We start from the raw sequence: 16,266 nt of genomic DNA on the forward strand, positions 1-16,266 counted from the left end.
CAGCCATGTCAAGATTAATGCTAACAATCACCCCCTAAGCTTGACATGGCGATGCCGAAGTTGCCGCAGCTGCCATCATCTTCGTCTTCAGGGCCGCCGCTACGGCCTCCCGACATGACGCGGCCACCACTGCATGCCTCATCTCCACGCGAACGCCGCGCGCGCTTGCCGTCACCGGAGCTGATGATGTTGCTCTCGTCGTCATCGTCGCCACGGCCGCCACCACGACCTCCACGCTCGACGCGACGCAGCACATGCATCGCCTCCGCACGCACCTGACGGCCTTCGTCATCTTACTCAGCGACACACGCTGAGCTCCTTCTCCGCCAGCGACACACGCCGTCATGTACGGCACCGGCGACACACGCCGCTAAATGCATCACGCCGGGCAAGATCGACACACGATTCACTGCCGCAGCGCCACCACCGACGAGCACGCACAGGCCGACACACAGCCTGACGACCTTGCCGCACCTCCGCCAACGCCCTCACGTCACCAGCCACCACCAGCGCACCTCCGGCGACGGGAACGAATCTCATGACGAACCTACGCTCTTGATACCAATTGTTGGAACCGAGGATCGACGAATGATCACAGAAACACGAGAAAACAGGAAAATGACCGAAATTTCGGTCTTTCCGACCGAAATTGTCAACCCTGGTAGGACCCCGGCCGGGTCCGGCCCTGTTCCCCGGCGGCCCTGGCCGCGCGCCTGTTGCAATCATGGGCCAATCTTTGACTCCGAAGCAGCAGGGGGAGCCGACGAGGTCCGGACGGCCGGAGGGGGGACCGACCGGGGTGGTGGTGGCGATAATGGAGCGAGGCGCGCGCGCACAGCACAGTGGAACGCATCGATCGGAACAGTGGCGTCCTGCCCGGGCCTCAGGTGTCGCGGCGGGGGCGCCCCGGCGACGACGGATCGGGGGAGCCACGCCGCCAGCACGAGGGGCCGATACGGCGGCCGCGGCTTTACGCCTCGCTTTGCCCGGCTGCTCCCCTGCCGGTGGGTAGCACGGCGTTACTGTGCTCTTTTTTCAGGCGCGGCCCGGGGAAGCAAACAACATAGCAGTCCGGTCCAAGTCCACGGCGAGGGTGTGTGTGCAGTGCAGGGGAGGTGGCTGGCCCTGGCTCCTGGCTGCCTGGCTGCCTGGCCGGCCGCACTAATGAGTGACGAGCGGCGGCGTCGGAGCGGGCGGGTGGTCTTGGCAGCTCCGCTCGCCAGCCAATCCGGTCAAAAGGGGGAGCAGGCGCCGCAGGGGAGGTGCTGCAGCTATTTGCTGCGGCCAGCGGCAGGTGCCCAGCCCACCCTTTCTCGCTCGCTCGCTCAGCCAGCAGCAAGCTGCGAGCGCCTGATGGCCTGATGCCATGCTTGTCTATCTCTAGTCTGGGTTTGCGATCCCCATCCCTTCGCCACTGCTCGTACGCATGCCATGCCATGCCATGGTCCTCCTTTTCAAACCGCATGATCCGCCTCTGTTTCACTGCCTCCTGTAGTGTGTGTCCCTTCTGCCCTGTCCATTGTGAGTGTGAGTGTTCATGAATCGTGAGAGAGAGAGAGCTGGAGGAGAGGACGGAAACAAAAGAAAAACAAAAAACAAATGGCGGAGGGAGGAGAGGAGAGGGGATGTGATAATTTCACGGAGCCACAACATTCCATTCTGCAGAAGCATCCTGCAGGCTGCAGGAGGGGGCAGCCCCACTCCCCCACCGCCACCACCGGCCAAAGCTCTGCCTCTGCCTCTGCTGCCGCTGCCGCTGCCGCTGCCCAGCCCAGCTTTCAGGCGTCCGATTTCAATCGCCTTGGGTTGGATGACACTGCCTGGCCGATGAGCTGCCTGGCAGGCAGCAACCAAACAGGCCTCTCGCTGCCTCGCCTGTACTTTCACTGACCCAAACACACACGCACTGCACGCGCGCGCCTGGTGGCAACAAAAACAAGCATTAGAGGTTTTTGCTTGCGACCAGGGGAAATGCTGCTGCTGCTACTGTTGATCGAATAAGGTGGTGTTTAGTTGCGCTCCGTAAATTTTTGAAAAGACATCTTTTTATATTTGAAGTACTAAATATATACTAATTATAAAAATAATTACAGAACTCCAATTTTTGAAAAGACATCTTTCTATATTTAAAGTACTAAACATAGACTAATTACAAAAATAATTACAGAACTCCTCTGTAAATCGCGAGACGAATCTAATGAGCCTAATTAATCCGGCATTAGAGGTTGTTTACTGTAGCATTATTGTAGCAATTTAGCGTCCGGTTACAGCCTGATTAGGTTCATTAGATTTGTCTCGTCATTTACAAACAGCAGTCACAATGCGTTTTTTATTTCGTCTAGATTTAAGTCTCCATGCAGGTGCCGGAAAAAAATTGGAATTTTGAATTTTGTAACTAAACATGGGCCAAGAACCCATCCTCCTCCCCTCCCTGCCAACATTACGTACGTACAAAACTGGACAAACATTAGGGAAAAAAATTCTACCGCGTTCCTCCACCATTCATTACATACACGCCGCCGGCGCCGGCGTGCCGGACGCCGCGGCCGTTGCGTTGCTCGCACGGCCAGGCCATACAAGCCGGCAGCTTCTCCCTTTCCTTGCGTTTGCGGCGACTGGCGAGCGAGTGAGTGATCTTCCTCACTTCGCCCTTGGGGAACGGAATCCACCCACCGAGACATGGGCGGGCGAGCGATGATGATGGTCAGTACGGCTGCAGGAAGTCGTCGGAGTTGGCGATGCAGTCGGTGGTCGGCCAGGCGGAGCGGAGCAGCTTGAGGAGGTGCTGCGCCTTGCGCTTGGCGCGCTCCGAGCACCCGCCCTGCACCATGAGCAGCAGCTGGCTCATGGCGCCCGCCCGGACCGCCTCCACCTGCAGCGCCTCCGACCCGCCCACCACGGCCACCAGCGCGCCCGCCGCGTGCTCCGCCGCGCGCCCGGACATGGCGCGCACCAGCGCCGCCACCGCCGCCGGCCCGCCCCCGGCCCCGGCGACCACGGCGTCGCGGCCGCCCTCGGCGCGGCACAGCCGCTCCACGGCCGCCAGCGCGCGCTCGGGCTCCCCGGCGGCGCCGCCCTCCGCCACGCGCCGGGCGAGCGCGGACGCGGCGCCGGCGGCCACCGCGCGGGGCCGGTTCTCCTTGGCCAGGCAGAGCGCGAAGAGGCCCCGGATCCCGACGCGGACGGCGCGCGCGTGGGCCTTCTCCTCCACCAGCGCCACCAGTCCCTCCATGACCCCCTCGGCGGCGCCGAGCACCGCCCGGGCCTCCGCGCCCGACGCCGACGCGGCGGCCTCGACGACGGCGCCCGCGTTAACCCTGGCCTCGAGCGGGCCGGCGGCGGCGAGGAGCTTGCCGAGCCTGGCGACCCGGTCCTCCCGGGCCACGACCTCGGCGGCCTCGGCCTCCCCGAGGCCGACGAGCGCGAGCACGGCCATGGCCTCGGCCTGGAGCTCGTCGGCGGCCCCGGAGGCGAAGGCGGCGTCGAGGAGCGCGGCCCTGGTCTCGCGCGTGGCCATGACGAGCCTGTTCTTGTCGGACTCCCTGGCGAGCGCCCGGAGCCTGCGGAGCGCGGGGAGGCCCGGGCCCTGGGCGACGAGGGAGCGGATGAGGTCCGGGTCGGCGGGCTGCTTGGGCGTGGGGATGCGCTCGACGCCCATGGAGCGGTGCGCGACGCACCACTCCTGGATGAGGCGGCGGAGGGTGTGGTTGGGGATGAGGGTGAAGTCGGCGAGCGGGGCGCGGGTGACGGGGCAGGTGGTGTTGCCGGTGGCGACCCAGGACTCGATGCTGGCGCGGTCGTAGGTCTGGCCCGTGGACACGGTGACGGGGTCGGCCATGAGCTCCAGGGAGATGGGGCAGCGGAAGTACCAGGGCACCTGCACGCCCGCCGTGTCCAGGCCCAGCGCCAGGGGCACGCTCCCCGGACCCGGCATTGTTGCAGCGCTGTTGGTTGTGGATCTGGGCCGATCGAGCAGCGAGCTAGCTCTCGCTGGAGAATGGAGACGGATCGGAGGTAAGCTAAGCCTAAGCGTGGTGGGGGAAGAGAGAGAGAGAGAGAGAGAGAGAGAGAGAGAGAGAGAGGAGAGAAGAGGTGGTGGAGTGCGTGGTGGGTTGGTGGGTGGAGAGGATGGTGCTGTGCTAACCGCGGGTGCGGTGGGGAGGGAGAGTGGAGGAGGAGACCGGCCGATTCGATCGAGGGCCGCCTGGACGAAGGGCGCCGGGTATAAGTAGGCGGGAGGTGGCCAGCACGTGTGCGGGTGGGGGTGAGGGGTCACTCACTACTACGACGACTCCTACGTGCGTGCGGGAGCTGGAGACTCGTTAGCCATGGGGTGGGGGGTTTTTTTTTTTTTTAAGTCGCCATGGGGTGGGGTTGCTTGGGCGCGAGCCGGATGCTGCCCGTTTAACCGGGTTGGCTAATGGCTAACCCTTGCCCAGATAGTTTAATGGGCTGGGCCGGATGCTGACGTGTTCTACCGCGCTGCGCCGCTGACTTGAAGTCTCGTTGGCATCCCCCGCAGGTTCTGCCCTCTCCATCCCGCCCTCGATCGCCAGGCAACAATATACAAGCCCCGGGCGTACGCAACGCGAGCACGGAGACGGAAGCCTGGGGGCAGGATCGAATCGAGGGCCTCCCCACTCCCCAGCTACGACGACGTGATCGATCTGCGTAGCGTGGCACGGCACGGCGGCAACACATGGTCACATGCGCCTTGTTCGCTAGCTCGACCTCCCCCCCCCATATGCCTTTGGGTGGCTCTGAAGAAACAACTAACAGAGCGCGCGGGAAGCGAACGGCCGGGGGCTAGCTACCCCTACGGCGTAGCCTGTTTCGGCGTGTGCATGGGGATGCCGACGTCTACGCTAGAGTGGTCACGCACGCACCACACAGCTAGATCATCATGTGCCCAGCCACCGACCCTCATGGCAACAAACGGTGGATTCCTTCAAACGTTGTACTCCAGTTCGGTGCTGGTAAGTGCTAACTACTTTAGCTACTGCCCTGACCTCCACGTACTACGTACGCCTTTGCCTTTGTGTCCTCGTCAATTTTATCTCGCGCACGTCGACGACGCTACCTGCCCCGTGCACGCAGTGGCAGTTGTACTCCAGTTGCTGAATGCAGCTCATCCCAGGGAATCTTACTATTACTAATTGGATGCTCCTTTTGAAGTCTCCAGGTGATGCCACCTAAGATCCTAGGTGGACAGTCTAAAAAATAGAGAAATTTTATAAATTCTCACAAAAATCAGAAATATCTGGCCATCAATTCGGCAACTCTAATCATAATAACCGTTGAATCTGTTATCTTTTTTTAATAAATTATCCACATTTGCCATTATAAAAATAAACTAAAGTAACCCCTACACATGTATCTAAATTACCCACCTCTTCCATTATAAAAATAATCTAAAGTAACACCCTAATCTTCATGTAAATTACTCACTTATGCCATTATAAAATAATATCTAATAACCCCCTAAATTTTTGTATATATTATCCAATGATATCATTATAAAAAGTTAAAATAAACCCCAAATATGAATCAAAATTATATTATTATTATTATAAAATCTTAAAGTGCATCAATATAAAATTCTAAATTACTATTTTTATCATTATTAGTATATTATTTATGTTATTATTTATATAAAAATACTAACCATAATGTGTGTGTCACCATATATTCATGTATAAGAGAAGAGATAAGAATATCAATTTTCATGTTGTTCACATAGCTCAAACAAAGTGTTCAATTAAATACATATCAAACATATATGGAGGTATGATGCAAAGTGAGAAAAAAATTGTTAGTAACTAAACCTATCACATTTATTACAATTACATAATGATAAATATGTATCTTTATAATACTGGATTAGAATATTTAATTGGTTAAAGAAAGCGTGAGATAGATACTTATTATATATCTCTAACTAGCCCGAGCGGTAGCACGGGTTGACAGGTTAGTGGCTCTAATCGCGGCAGTAATTCCTCTACAGTAACAGTAGAGGGACTACCCCACTGACGTGTGGATCACATACCCACGGGTCCGCACGACAGTGGAACCACACCCTAATCGCGCCGAGTATACGTGCTCTCGTGCTGTGCCCGTACCCTACACGCACAGTGACCACACGCGTGGGTCAACTCAGTCAACTGCGACGTGTCACGGCACCGGGTCCACCTGACGGCCGTTCTCCAGTCAATGTAGTGTCGGTCGCCGGGCTGTCCGGCTCGCCGTTTAAACCTGTCCGCTTCACACGGGGCGCCCACACGAGCTAGCTAGCTACTCCCTTGATTTTGATTTGAGGGTGATCCATAGGCCGGGCCAATTAATGACCTGGCGACAACTATTCGATCGGTGAACGCCACGACCTGTAGGAGTTTCTGCACATTTAAAAGGCCTGTCTGAAACACAAGAACGGGACTACCACTATGGCATTGGGATGGCAATGGATGGGGTTCGAATTGGGTGGAGTGTCGGCACTCAAAATCGAAATCCGAACCCGACCCGAACACCGATTCGAATCAAAATCCATCCCCGAAACCGAAATCCGCAGATACCCGAAACCCGAATGGATACCCAAAACCCGCTTTTGTATGGCAATATAGTAAGAGCAATAAATACTTTTTTAAAAACGTATACATAATATATATATAACATTTACATGTATAAACAAGATGCAATAAATAGTAAATAATTTCCTAAGGCAACATAGAATAAATTTAATAGTATAAGAGCTATTATTAAGTATACTATAAAACATGAGGTTTTACTCCAAACGGTTATCCATTGGGTATCCGCGGGTGAAAAATCAAACCCGAACCCGATAAGTTTAGGGGCCCGGCCCCGAAAACCGTGGGTGAAAAATCATACCCGAACCCGAACCTGCAAAACCCGAAACCCGCAGATATCCTACCCGAAACCGAACCACTGCCATCCTTACTATGGCAGCTGGGAGAAAACAAAAGTAGAATTACTTAACACCTAAAGTATGGTCGTCTTCTGTTACAAAAATCAGGACGTACGTGTGACAAATGAAAGTTGGAATTGTTTGTATCCTTGGACTTGGATTACGCACATAATGAATTAAGGTAATCGTCACAATAATGGAGCTAGCACTATGCCAGAAAAAGAAATAGAAATAGAATTCAACGCATATGGTTGTCTTTTATTACAAGTGCATGTTTGTATTATCAACGGCAACTAATAAAAAGCTCTACCTAAAATCTAGAGCTACTCCATCCATTTTTATTTATATGTTCATGGCCCTGTTTGGTTAGCGTTGCGCTACTCGCGCTACAAAAAGAATCTTGCATGCATGGAGTACTAAACGAAGTTTATTTGCAAAATCTTTTCACGAATGGATGTAACTTTTTGCGACGAATATAATGACGGTAATTAATCGATGATTGACTACAGTAATGTTACAGTAACCAACCTCTAATCGTGCGATCAAAGACCTCATTAGATTCATCTCGCGAAGTAGCGCAGAATTGTAGAGTTAGTTTTGGTAAGTGGCTTTATTTAATACCCATTATTGGTCAAAGTTTGTGCTACTTCCTAGCACACACAAACCAAACAGGGCCACATATTAGGTTTATCATGAGTTAAATATTAGCTAGCTTTCACCAAATCTATTGAGAAATAGAACAACAACAATACTGACAGCAAACATATATATACACTATTATTTATTCAACTATTCACGATGTTTAATGTTTTGACTGTTGTATATTATTATTGGATCGTTATGTTTAATGTTCTTATTTATAAAAAAATAATTATTTATTCATATTGTTAAAATATTTATTCTAAGTATCTAAAATCAAGTATTTAGTGTTAAAGATTTTTAAAAAGAAATATTGTGCAAACATGGCCAAGTATGGTTTTATTTTGAAGATTTTGTCGGAAGAAAGATAATGGTGCAATCTAAATTTGATATGGATGCTAGGTGTAATACTTTTATTTTTTTAGTTTTGAATTTGTATGTATGTGAGTGATGTCATCATCACTGCACAAACAATCCTTGTATATATGGCCCTGTTTGGATCTCATGGCTATTTTCTAGTCCTCCCCTTTTTAGCCCCAAATAGCCTAAGAGCAGCCAAATAGGTGGCCTCTTTTAGATCTATTTGCAAATAATCCACCCAAAAAAAACCATCCCTCCATTGGGTGTTATTTGGACTATTTGGGGTGGAGTCCAGTGGAGCAAGAAAAAGCCAACATTGTGATGTTTAGATCCATCTAATCCGCACAAGTTCCGCCCTATTCGGCTTGGATATAACCCATGGCTGATCACTGTAGTGGCTGATTTCTGTGAGAGAGTATGTACTGTAGCAGATATCTCACGTGGAAACTCGATTACTCGTAGGCACACCTACTATGCGGTACTGTAAGAGCATGTTTTATAGTTCCGCCCGCTCGTCGCCAGTTGCGGGCGGCAAGACGCACGTCAGAGGGTGGGTCCCGTTGCTGTTTAATGTTTAAATTTCCTTCTCGTCCAATCGCAACACGCGTGGCGCGATTTCGCCCACCGCAGCCGACGAGGAGTTACGCGCCTGTTCTCAATTTCTCTCCCCCCACGTAATTATGTGCCGGCTATCCACCGGCCATAATATCTGCTCTGATCTTTGTTTCTACTGTTACGCACTCCCAGCTACAGTATCAGCACAGCTGGCATACGGGGCCCGCGAGCACGGTTCAGTCTGACCGTACTACACAGCAGGTTCAACGCACCCGTCGAGGGAGCACGCAGTGAATGTCCGTCCACTGTATAAATAACGGTTGTCAGAGCCGCCTGCACGTCCTCGCGGTGCCCAAGATTATCCAAACGGCAACGCCTCCGCTGGGCTCCCGTCCGGTCCACCCCGTCCGCGGACTCCGACGAGTTCTGCCCGCACGGGCGCGTGGGTTTCCGGGCGCCTCGCTGCGCGTGTCGGCACCCCCGCGCCCAATCCGGGCCGCCCATCCGTCCGCTGGCCGCCGGGGACCTCCGGTCAAACCGGTCAATCCCCCGCTCCCGGGGCCGCGGGCCCCGGGCCCCGGCGAGAAGGAAGCTGGAAGCCTCGCCTCCCCGCTTCCGCACGTCGCTGGCTCGCTCGAGACCCGGTGGCTGGCGACGCACCAGGCCGGGGGACCACCGTCCTCCGGGCGCAAATATTCCCGCCGGGCCCCACGCACCCACGAGGCCGCGAAGGACGCAGCCCCTCGCCGACCGATGCCGCCGACACGTCGGAGTCGGATGCCGCTGCGCTCCGCATCCGCGTTCCGCGGCCATCGGCGCCAGGGGCGACGTGTCGCCAGCTGGGCGCCCGCGCGGGCGTGCGGGACGGGGGCGCCGGTCCCTGGCGCGTGGGGTCCCCGGGCGGCGGGCGCCTATGAGTGGGGCAGGGGGTGTCCCCGGTCAAGCGGGCAGCGCGCGGGGTCGGGGCCGTCGTGGGGCTGGGCCGCCGGGGGCGCACGTGCGGGACAGCTGGTGCGAGCGCTCCGAGTTTTGACCGCATCGTGCTCGGCGTGGGGTTCTTGGGCGCTCGGCTCGCCGGCCGGTACGGAATCCTCGGCCCCCGCCTTGGATGGAGCCGCTGCAGGCTGCACGTTGGGGCCTTGGGGTACTAGTTTCTTTTTGTGTGCTGCACGGTCCTATCCTCGCCTTCCATCTACTCTCAACTCGTCTGTTCTTTTTGGTTTTGCTACCAGGCAGCTCGATCCGGATTAGATCGAGAGTTGACGCACGCGAGCAAGAGTCGTCAGGCCCGCGCGCATGTGATCTGAATGCACCTCATTAGTCATTACCATACCACGCGACGATACAGCATGACCATAAAACAAAACCGGCTACCCTGATGGTGATGAACAATTACTACTGTTGCAAAGGTGTGCGTGCGTCGTCCTTATCATTGTTTGCCTTCCTGTTCACGATGAGATGCCCAATCCCTCTTCCGGTGATAGGAGTATTTTGTTTATTTAAGAGTAACACTACAAGAAAAAAGCCCCATCTAAGGTTCGAACTCGTGATCTGGGGTCTCACGTGTAATATCCTCTACCATCCCACTCACATAGTACATGTGAGTGAATAGAATATGCTATTCTTTTGAAGTAATCAAGACGAACCATTTAGTACTGGACCATGACCATTTAGTACCGGTTGGTGTTATGGCCCGGTACTAAATGGTTGGGGGCCCCGGGAGCTATTTAGTACCGGATGATGTTATGACCCGGTACTAAATGGCTCCGGAGGGCACTATATTATAGAACCGGTACTAAATTGGCATTAGTACTGGATTTAAAACAACCGGTACTAACTGGAGGTAGACGAATGACTCTTTTTCTAGCAGTGTAAAAAAGGTGGGGTCGCCCTGCCCCATTCATTCAGAACAAAGGATAAAACAGTTTACAACGTTTATTTACAGACTCGGACAAGCACAAGGTGTTGCTACCAGAGCAAAAAGTTCAAGGCAGACAACCACGCCAATGCTTCAGCAGTTTAAAGTTCAGAACACCAACAAGAGAGACAACCACGGCGGGTGCCTAATTAAGCAGAGGAAAAAAACTAGCTAGCTACGCCAGCAGAGAAGCTACCAGCTCTCCAGCTTCGGCAGCCCCAGCGGCTTCAGCTTCTTCATGCAGATGCGATAGGATAGGAGTAATACAGGATTCAGGAAAACAATGTGGCCTTCACTAACGCAAAATTGGGATTTAATGGGAAAAAAGGCCGTGCTTAATTTCTACTAAAGCCGAACCAACTGACAAACTAGTATAACTACTTCTTATTTTAAATTCGATGCAGGTATGCATGGAGTGGGCCGCAAATGCCGTTGTGGCTATCTTCTGTTCCATATATGCATGATTATCTTTTCACGTTTGTTTGTTTTTTGTGTGTCTTTGATCTATAGTTCTTGTTATGCTATGATTGCTCCTCCTTTTCGCACACCAAGCAGACACGCACGAAGCTCCCATGCTCATGAGTCATGACAATAAGGGCCATGTTGATTTCGTTGTGAGAAAGAGGGAATCATTGTCGAGCCATCTCCTCCATGCTGATTTCGTTGGTCTGCTCAATGCACAACATAATCTAGGCTATCTTTGTCATTATTGGTCCACATGAATGATTAATTGCGTCGCCTCCACATGTAATATGCTGGTGATTTATTAACCGCCGACCAAAAAATACTCCCGTTTTGATCAGATCTGCTTTAGGTGAACCTTGACTAGCCAAGGAAAAGGAATCGTATGTGGTTGAGTGTTCGGATCCTTGGAAAAAATTTCTTCACTGCTGTCTTTGGGCTAGGCAAATTCAGCTCACCTTCTAGGCAAGGTAATAAGCTAAGACACTATTACAAGCCTATCCCGGGGTGGCAGGGTGAGTGATGGTACATGGGGAATATATATCCTTTATGGTTTGGATATGGCATGGTCTTTAATAAATGTGTACCACTGATGTTTAATTAATTCTATTTAATATATTTACAAACTTTACTAAAATTTGGAGCCTAAGCTTTTAGTGTCTTTGAAAAGAAAATTACTACACATATACTACTTTCATGTTACAACTTTTAAATTTCCCATCTGAGGTGTTATCCCACAAGTTACGACTTTTTTTTTTTTGCTGCAAGACATTCTTACTCAACTTATTATATAGTATACTCCTAATACTAGGCAGTGGATACTAAATGGTACACCCGGTACTAAGTTTGTCTGCAAAAGGTGGCGTGGAACCAATGTGTCATCCCAATTCCCACCATATAATATAATAATTCACCCATGTTCTTATTCACTGCTGATAAAATAAAATAAAAAGTAATAAAGCCAACGGGGGAGCACGCCGCTGTCCGGGTTTGGACTGTGTGTCGCTGTTGTCAGGGACTGATGAAACAGCGCTAGGATAAACCTGCGTGTCCGCGCGTGCCGACCACGGTGTGTGAACGCGGCGCGGGCGCAACTGTGCCCGTGCAGGGACCAAACTGGAACCCGCGTACCCATCAGGCGTGCGCCACATGTTTCACGTACGGAGAGGGAGTAGTAGTAGCTATCTTTGCATGTAGCGCCGGACTTTGCATGCAGTCCAAGTTGGAGAGGGACGGCGGCGTGCAATGCAACAACAATCCAGTCCAATCCCCATGCTTGTGTCCAAAAAAAAAAGTCCAATCCCCATGCGTATGCAGCGGTCAATGCGAGCACCGACGACACTGGTGTTTCTTTTCTTGCATGGCTGCATGCATGCCCTGCGGCCTGCCTGCTGCAGCGCCGTGGACTGGGTGATCAGGTGGTGGCGAGGGCCTGTGGGCTGTGGGCAACAAAGGCCGCGCGCCCCTGGAGCTTTCACAGTCTCACGTCACATGCATGGCACTGGCGTCCAAGCGGGAGCGTGCATGGACGGCGCGGAAAATGTTGGAGCGAGCTCTCTGCTGCTGCCTGCTGGTGCAGATAAATAGCCTCTGGGGATTACTCTAGGCTGGCACGGCCGTGACTCGGTCCACCCTACTGTACGATGGATGATCAATGATGGATGGGTGAGAGGTATTGAAAGGCTGGCATCCGGCCGGGCCGCCGGGCACCCTCCATCGGGACTCGGACGTGTGAGGAAACCGTCGTGTCACTCATTATCACGGCAGGAGCGAGCAAGGAGCACTGGAGCAGCAGCCGGCCGCCCCTCGGCCCCTGGCTCTCTGAATTCTGAAGCTCCCAGTGCCAGCGCTATGTATGGTTTTCTGAATTCTGGGCCATGTTTGGTTTACACACAGGAAAAAAATTTCATAAAAAACGAATGCGTGCATATAGTACTAAACAAAGTTTATTTGCGAAATTTTTTTACAGATGAGTGTAATTTTTCGAGACGAATCTAATGAGCCAAGTTTCATCATGATTGATTACAGTAATGCTACAGTAACCACGTCTAATCATCCTCCAATCGTACGGTCAAATGCTTCATTAGCTAGAGTAACTGTTACAGTACTATAGTTGTGGAGTTGTTTTTGTAATTAGACTTTATTTAATATCTCTAATTAGTGATTAAAACATCAAAAAAATTTCATGAAAACTTTTTCAAAGCAATACAAACACGGATCAATGCTAGCATGCTACAGTGGTCGCGGCATGTGAACCACTGCGCCTTGACTACTCGCAGGGGGGCCAGCCGCGCAGGGGCTGATCTTGTGAGGCGCGGCCGCGGGTCGCTCCAGCGCGGGGCATCTCTGTGGCACTGAATAAGGTCCTGTTTAGTTGCCTTTTATAAAATTTTTGAAAGAGCATCTTTTTATATTTAAAGTATTAAATATAGACTAATCATAAAATTAATTACAGAACTCGTCTGTAAATCGCGAGACGAATTTAATGAGCCTAATTAATCTGTCATTAGAGATTGTTACTGTAGCATTACTGCAGCAATTTAACGTCTAATTACATCCTAATTAGGTTCATTAGATTTGTCTCGCGATTTTACAGGCAAACTGTGCAATGAGTTTTTTATTTCGTCTAGATTTAAATCTCTATACAGGTGCCGAATTTTTTTTTGGAATTTTGAATTTGGGAATTAAACACGGCGTAAATTAACAAGACATGGCTTCTTCCTGGGCGCGCTGGGTCTGGCGGCTCTCACATCACCCGGCATCCAATTGGCCATCAGATCACTACGATCACATCGACACCGCTGTGCCGCACGCGTAAGGATGGATTCGGATGGCTGAACATCCGAATTATCTGTATTCATATCCGTTTAAAATGTAAATATGAATATCTATATTTATATTTGATTTTAATATGGATGTCATATGGATGCATTCGAATTTGATTTTAAGAACTTTTCTCCATCCGATTTCATATTCGTATTCGAGGAATATCCGATCACATTCGTATATGTCCGTATCCGCAAAGAAAAAATGACTACTGAGACAAGTTTAAACTTATCTTTATACCTAATTATTTGATGATGTATACTATTTAAATTATTTAGAAAGCTAGATAACTAAAAATATATTTATTAAAATTAGTAATGATATAAAAATTAACTTTAACTATTTAATATATTTATTTCATGATTAAAATTATTTTATACGAGTCAAATTAATTATTTATTTAATGATAAAATCTTTTTATATATCTTAATTATTAAGTATTTAAATATTTATTTATTTTACCTTTAAAATTAGTATTATATGTTTAATATAAAAGTTATACATAGATAATTATATACTTTTTTTTATTAGCTATCTTCTAATCTTTTACTCCCTATTTGTATAATAACTTTGATCTACGATAAATTGTTGATAAAATAAACTGATACTCGTGATAGCTCTATGTTTCAAATCGAGAAGGTATCCGGATTCGAATTTGGATTCGAACTATCCGTTTTGTATTCGTATCCGATGAGATCCGCATTCGCATTCGTATTCGGATTAAAATATGGTAAAAAGTGACATTCGGATCCGATTTCATCCGTATCCGATTCGAATCCATCCTTACGCACGCGCGCGTTTGCGCGCTCCAGGCGACCCCACCCCAGACCGGGCCGGGGGCACGGGACCCGGAGCCAGGCAGCGCCCGGATACCCGCGCCCGCGGTGGAAACGCGTAGCGGACTGAGGAGGAGAGCGTCGTTCGTGCGTGCCTGCACAGGGAAAGAAAAGATGAGAGCAACTCCAACAGATTAATTTTTCCTTTTTCCTTTTCTACTTTTTCTCAATATAGGAGGTTGATGTTGAAAAAATCTATTTCAGCAGATTGATTTTCCATCTCCCTTTTCTCTTTATTTTTTTCAATCCCCAATAATTTCTCTCCAATCCCCAATAAAAAGGGGAGACAATAATTTCTCTCTAATCCCCAATAAAAAAGGGAGACATTGTATCTCCCTTTCTATATAGAAAGTGGGGAAAATCAATTTACTGGAGCACTTTTTATATATATATATATATTGAAATTGAGAAAGGAAATTTCTCTATATAGTGAGAAAAGGGAAAGAAGAATATTAATCTGTTGAAGTTGGTCTGAGGCCGAGGGAGTCGCGGGAGCGAGCCGAGGAGAGGTGTGCGTGGCCCAGGGAGCAGGCAGGCAGCGAGGTGCCGCCTCCGTTCTGGGCCGGCAGGGCGCCCCGACGCGCACGCTCGCGTCGCCCACTCGCCCGGACGGTCCCAGGTTGGCTGGCTGGTCTGCCGTGGCGTCGCGTGGCACCCACCGTTTCGCAAAAAAAATTTTATTTAATACTTTATGCATATATTTGTCTTTTTGTGAAAAAAAATTTGAGGGTGGAAACTGAACATGGCCCAGGTGGTTCTTAGCTCTCATCTGCGGTCTCGTCGCCCGTCTCGGCCGTCTCATCTGGACGGCGTGCGATCGCGATCAAAATCCTGCACCGACCGGTCCGTGGGTATATTTTTTTTAAAAAAAGCAGGAGCACTGCATTGCATTTAAGAAGAAAGCAGGTCAAGATGGCAATGGGTAGAAAAAACCCGCAAATCCGCGGATACCGAACCCGTTGGGCGTGGATTCGGATTTGGGTTTATATCCGCGGGCACGGGCGCGGGTACAACTTCAAACCCAATGGGTATTTGCTAACGGGTTTCAAAATTTGATATTTGAATCTGCAAACCCGCAAATCCGCTGACATGTGGGCCCAAACTACATCCATATATAAAACAGCTTCTAGGGTTTCCTCATTCCGCGTCCACCAGACCACCATCCACTCCCGACCCAGACCCAGCCGCCACCCACGCAACCAGCGGCCAGCGCTCCCCACCCCATCCGCTCGGGCGCTCCGCGCTCGGCCCCCAGGCCCCAGGACACCGCTCCCCGCCTCCCCCTCCGGGCTCCGGCCGTCGGCCCGCCGCTCTCCCTCCGGCTCGACGTTCCCCTGCTGCCATCGCGCCCTCCACCCTCCGCCTTCCTCGCCGCCGTCCCCGGCCGCCGCCGCCCTCCGCCTTCCCCGCCGCCGTCCCCGGTCGCCGCCGCCCTCCGCCGTCCCCGGTCCAGCGGGCTTGTGTTACCTGCGGGTACGGGCATGCCCGCGGGCTTGTGTTACCTGCGGGTAGCGGGCGCGGGCGTAAGGTGGTGCCCGTGGCGGGTGACGGGCACGGTTTTTGCTCCGCGGGTTCGGGTTTACAGAGTCACTATCCGCGCACTATCCGCGCGGATAGTATCCGTTGCCATCTATAGAAGCAGGTCCGTGGGTATATCAATGCTACCGTACTCCGAGAACGGGATGCTTATCGTGCGCTTCAAGTACCTTATTACTTGCGCTAATCTTGCTTTGGCTTCCCTTATTTTGTAC

General features: G+C 51.2%; 1 protein-coding gene across 1 annotated transcript; it reads right to left on the reverse strand.

The window, feature by feature from the left end:
• Positions 1 to 2,359: 2,359 nt before the first annotated feature.
• Positions 2,360 to 4,206, reverse strand: LOC120704166 (U-box domain-containing protein 26-like). Its single transcript, XM_039988461.1, has one exon. It carries the CDS (start codon positions 3,932 to 3,934, stop codon positions 2,705 to 2,707), a length of 1,230 nt encoding a protein of 409 aa, XP_039844395.1. The 5' UTR covers positions 3,935 to 4,206; the 3' UTR covers positions 2,360 to 2,704.
• Positions 4,207 to 16,266: the final 12,060 nt, after the last annotated feature.

The sequence above is a fragment of the Panicum virgatum genome, chromosome 1K, assembly GCF_016808335.1.
Source record: "Panicum virgatum strain AP13 chromosome 1K, P.virgatum_v5, whole genome shotgun sequence".
Taxonomy (NCBI): Eukaryota; Viridiplantae; Streptophyta; class Magnoliopsida; order Poales; family Poaceae; genus Panicum; species Panicum virgatum.

What these genes read in the sequence shown, in the direction of transcription:
- LOC120704166 (XM_039988461.1), bottom strand. Translation starts at nt 3,934, where the DNA reads ATGCCGGGTCCGGGGAGCGTGCCCCTGGCGCTGGGCCTGGACACGGCG.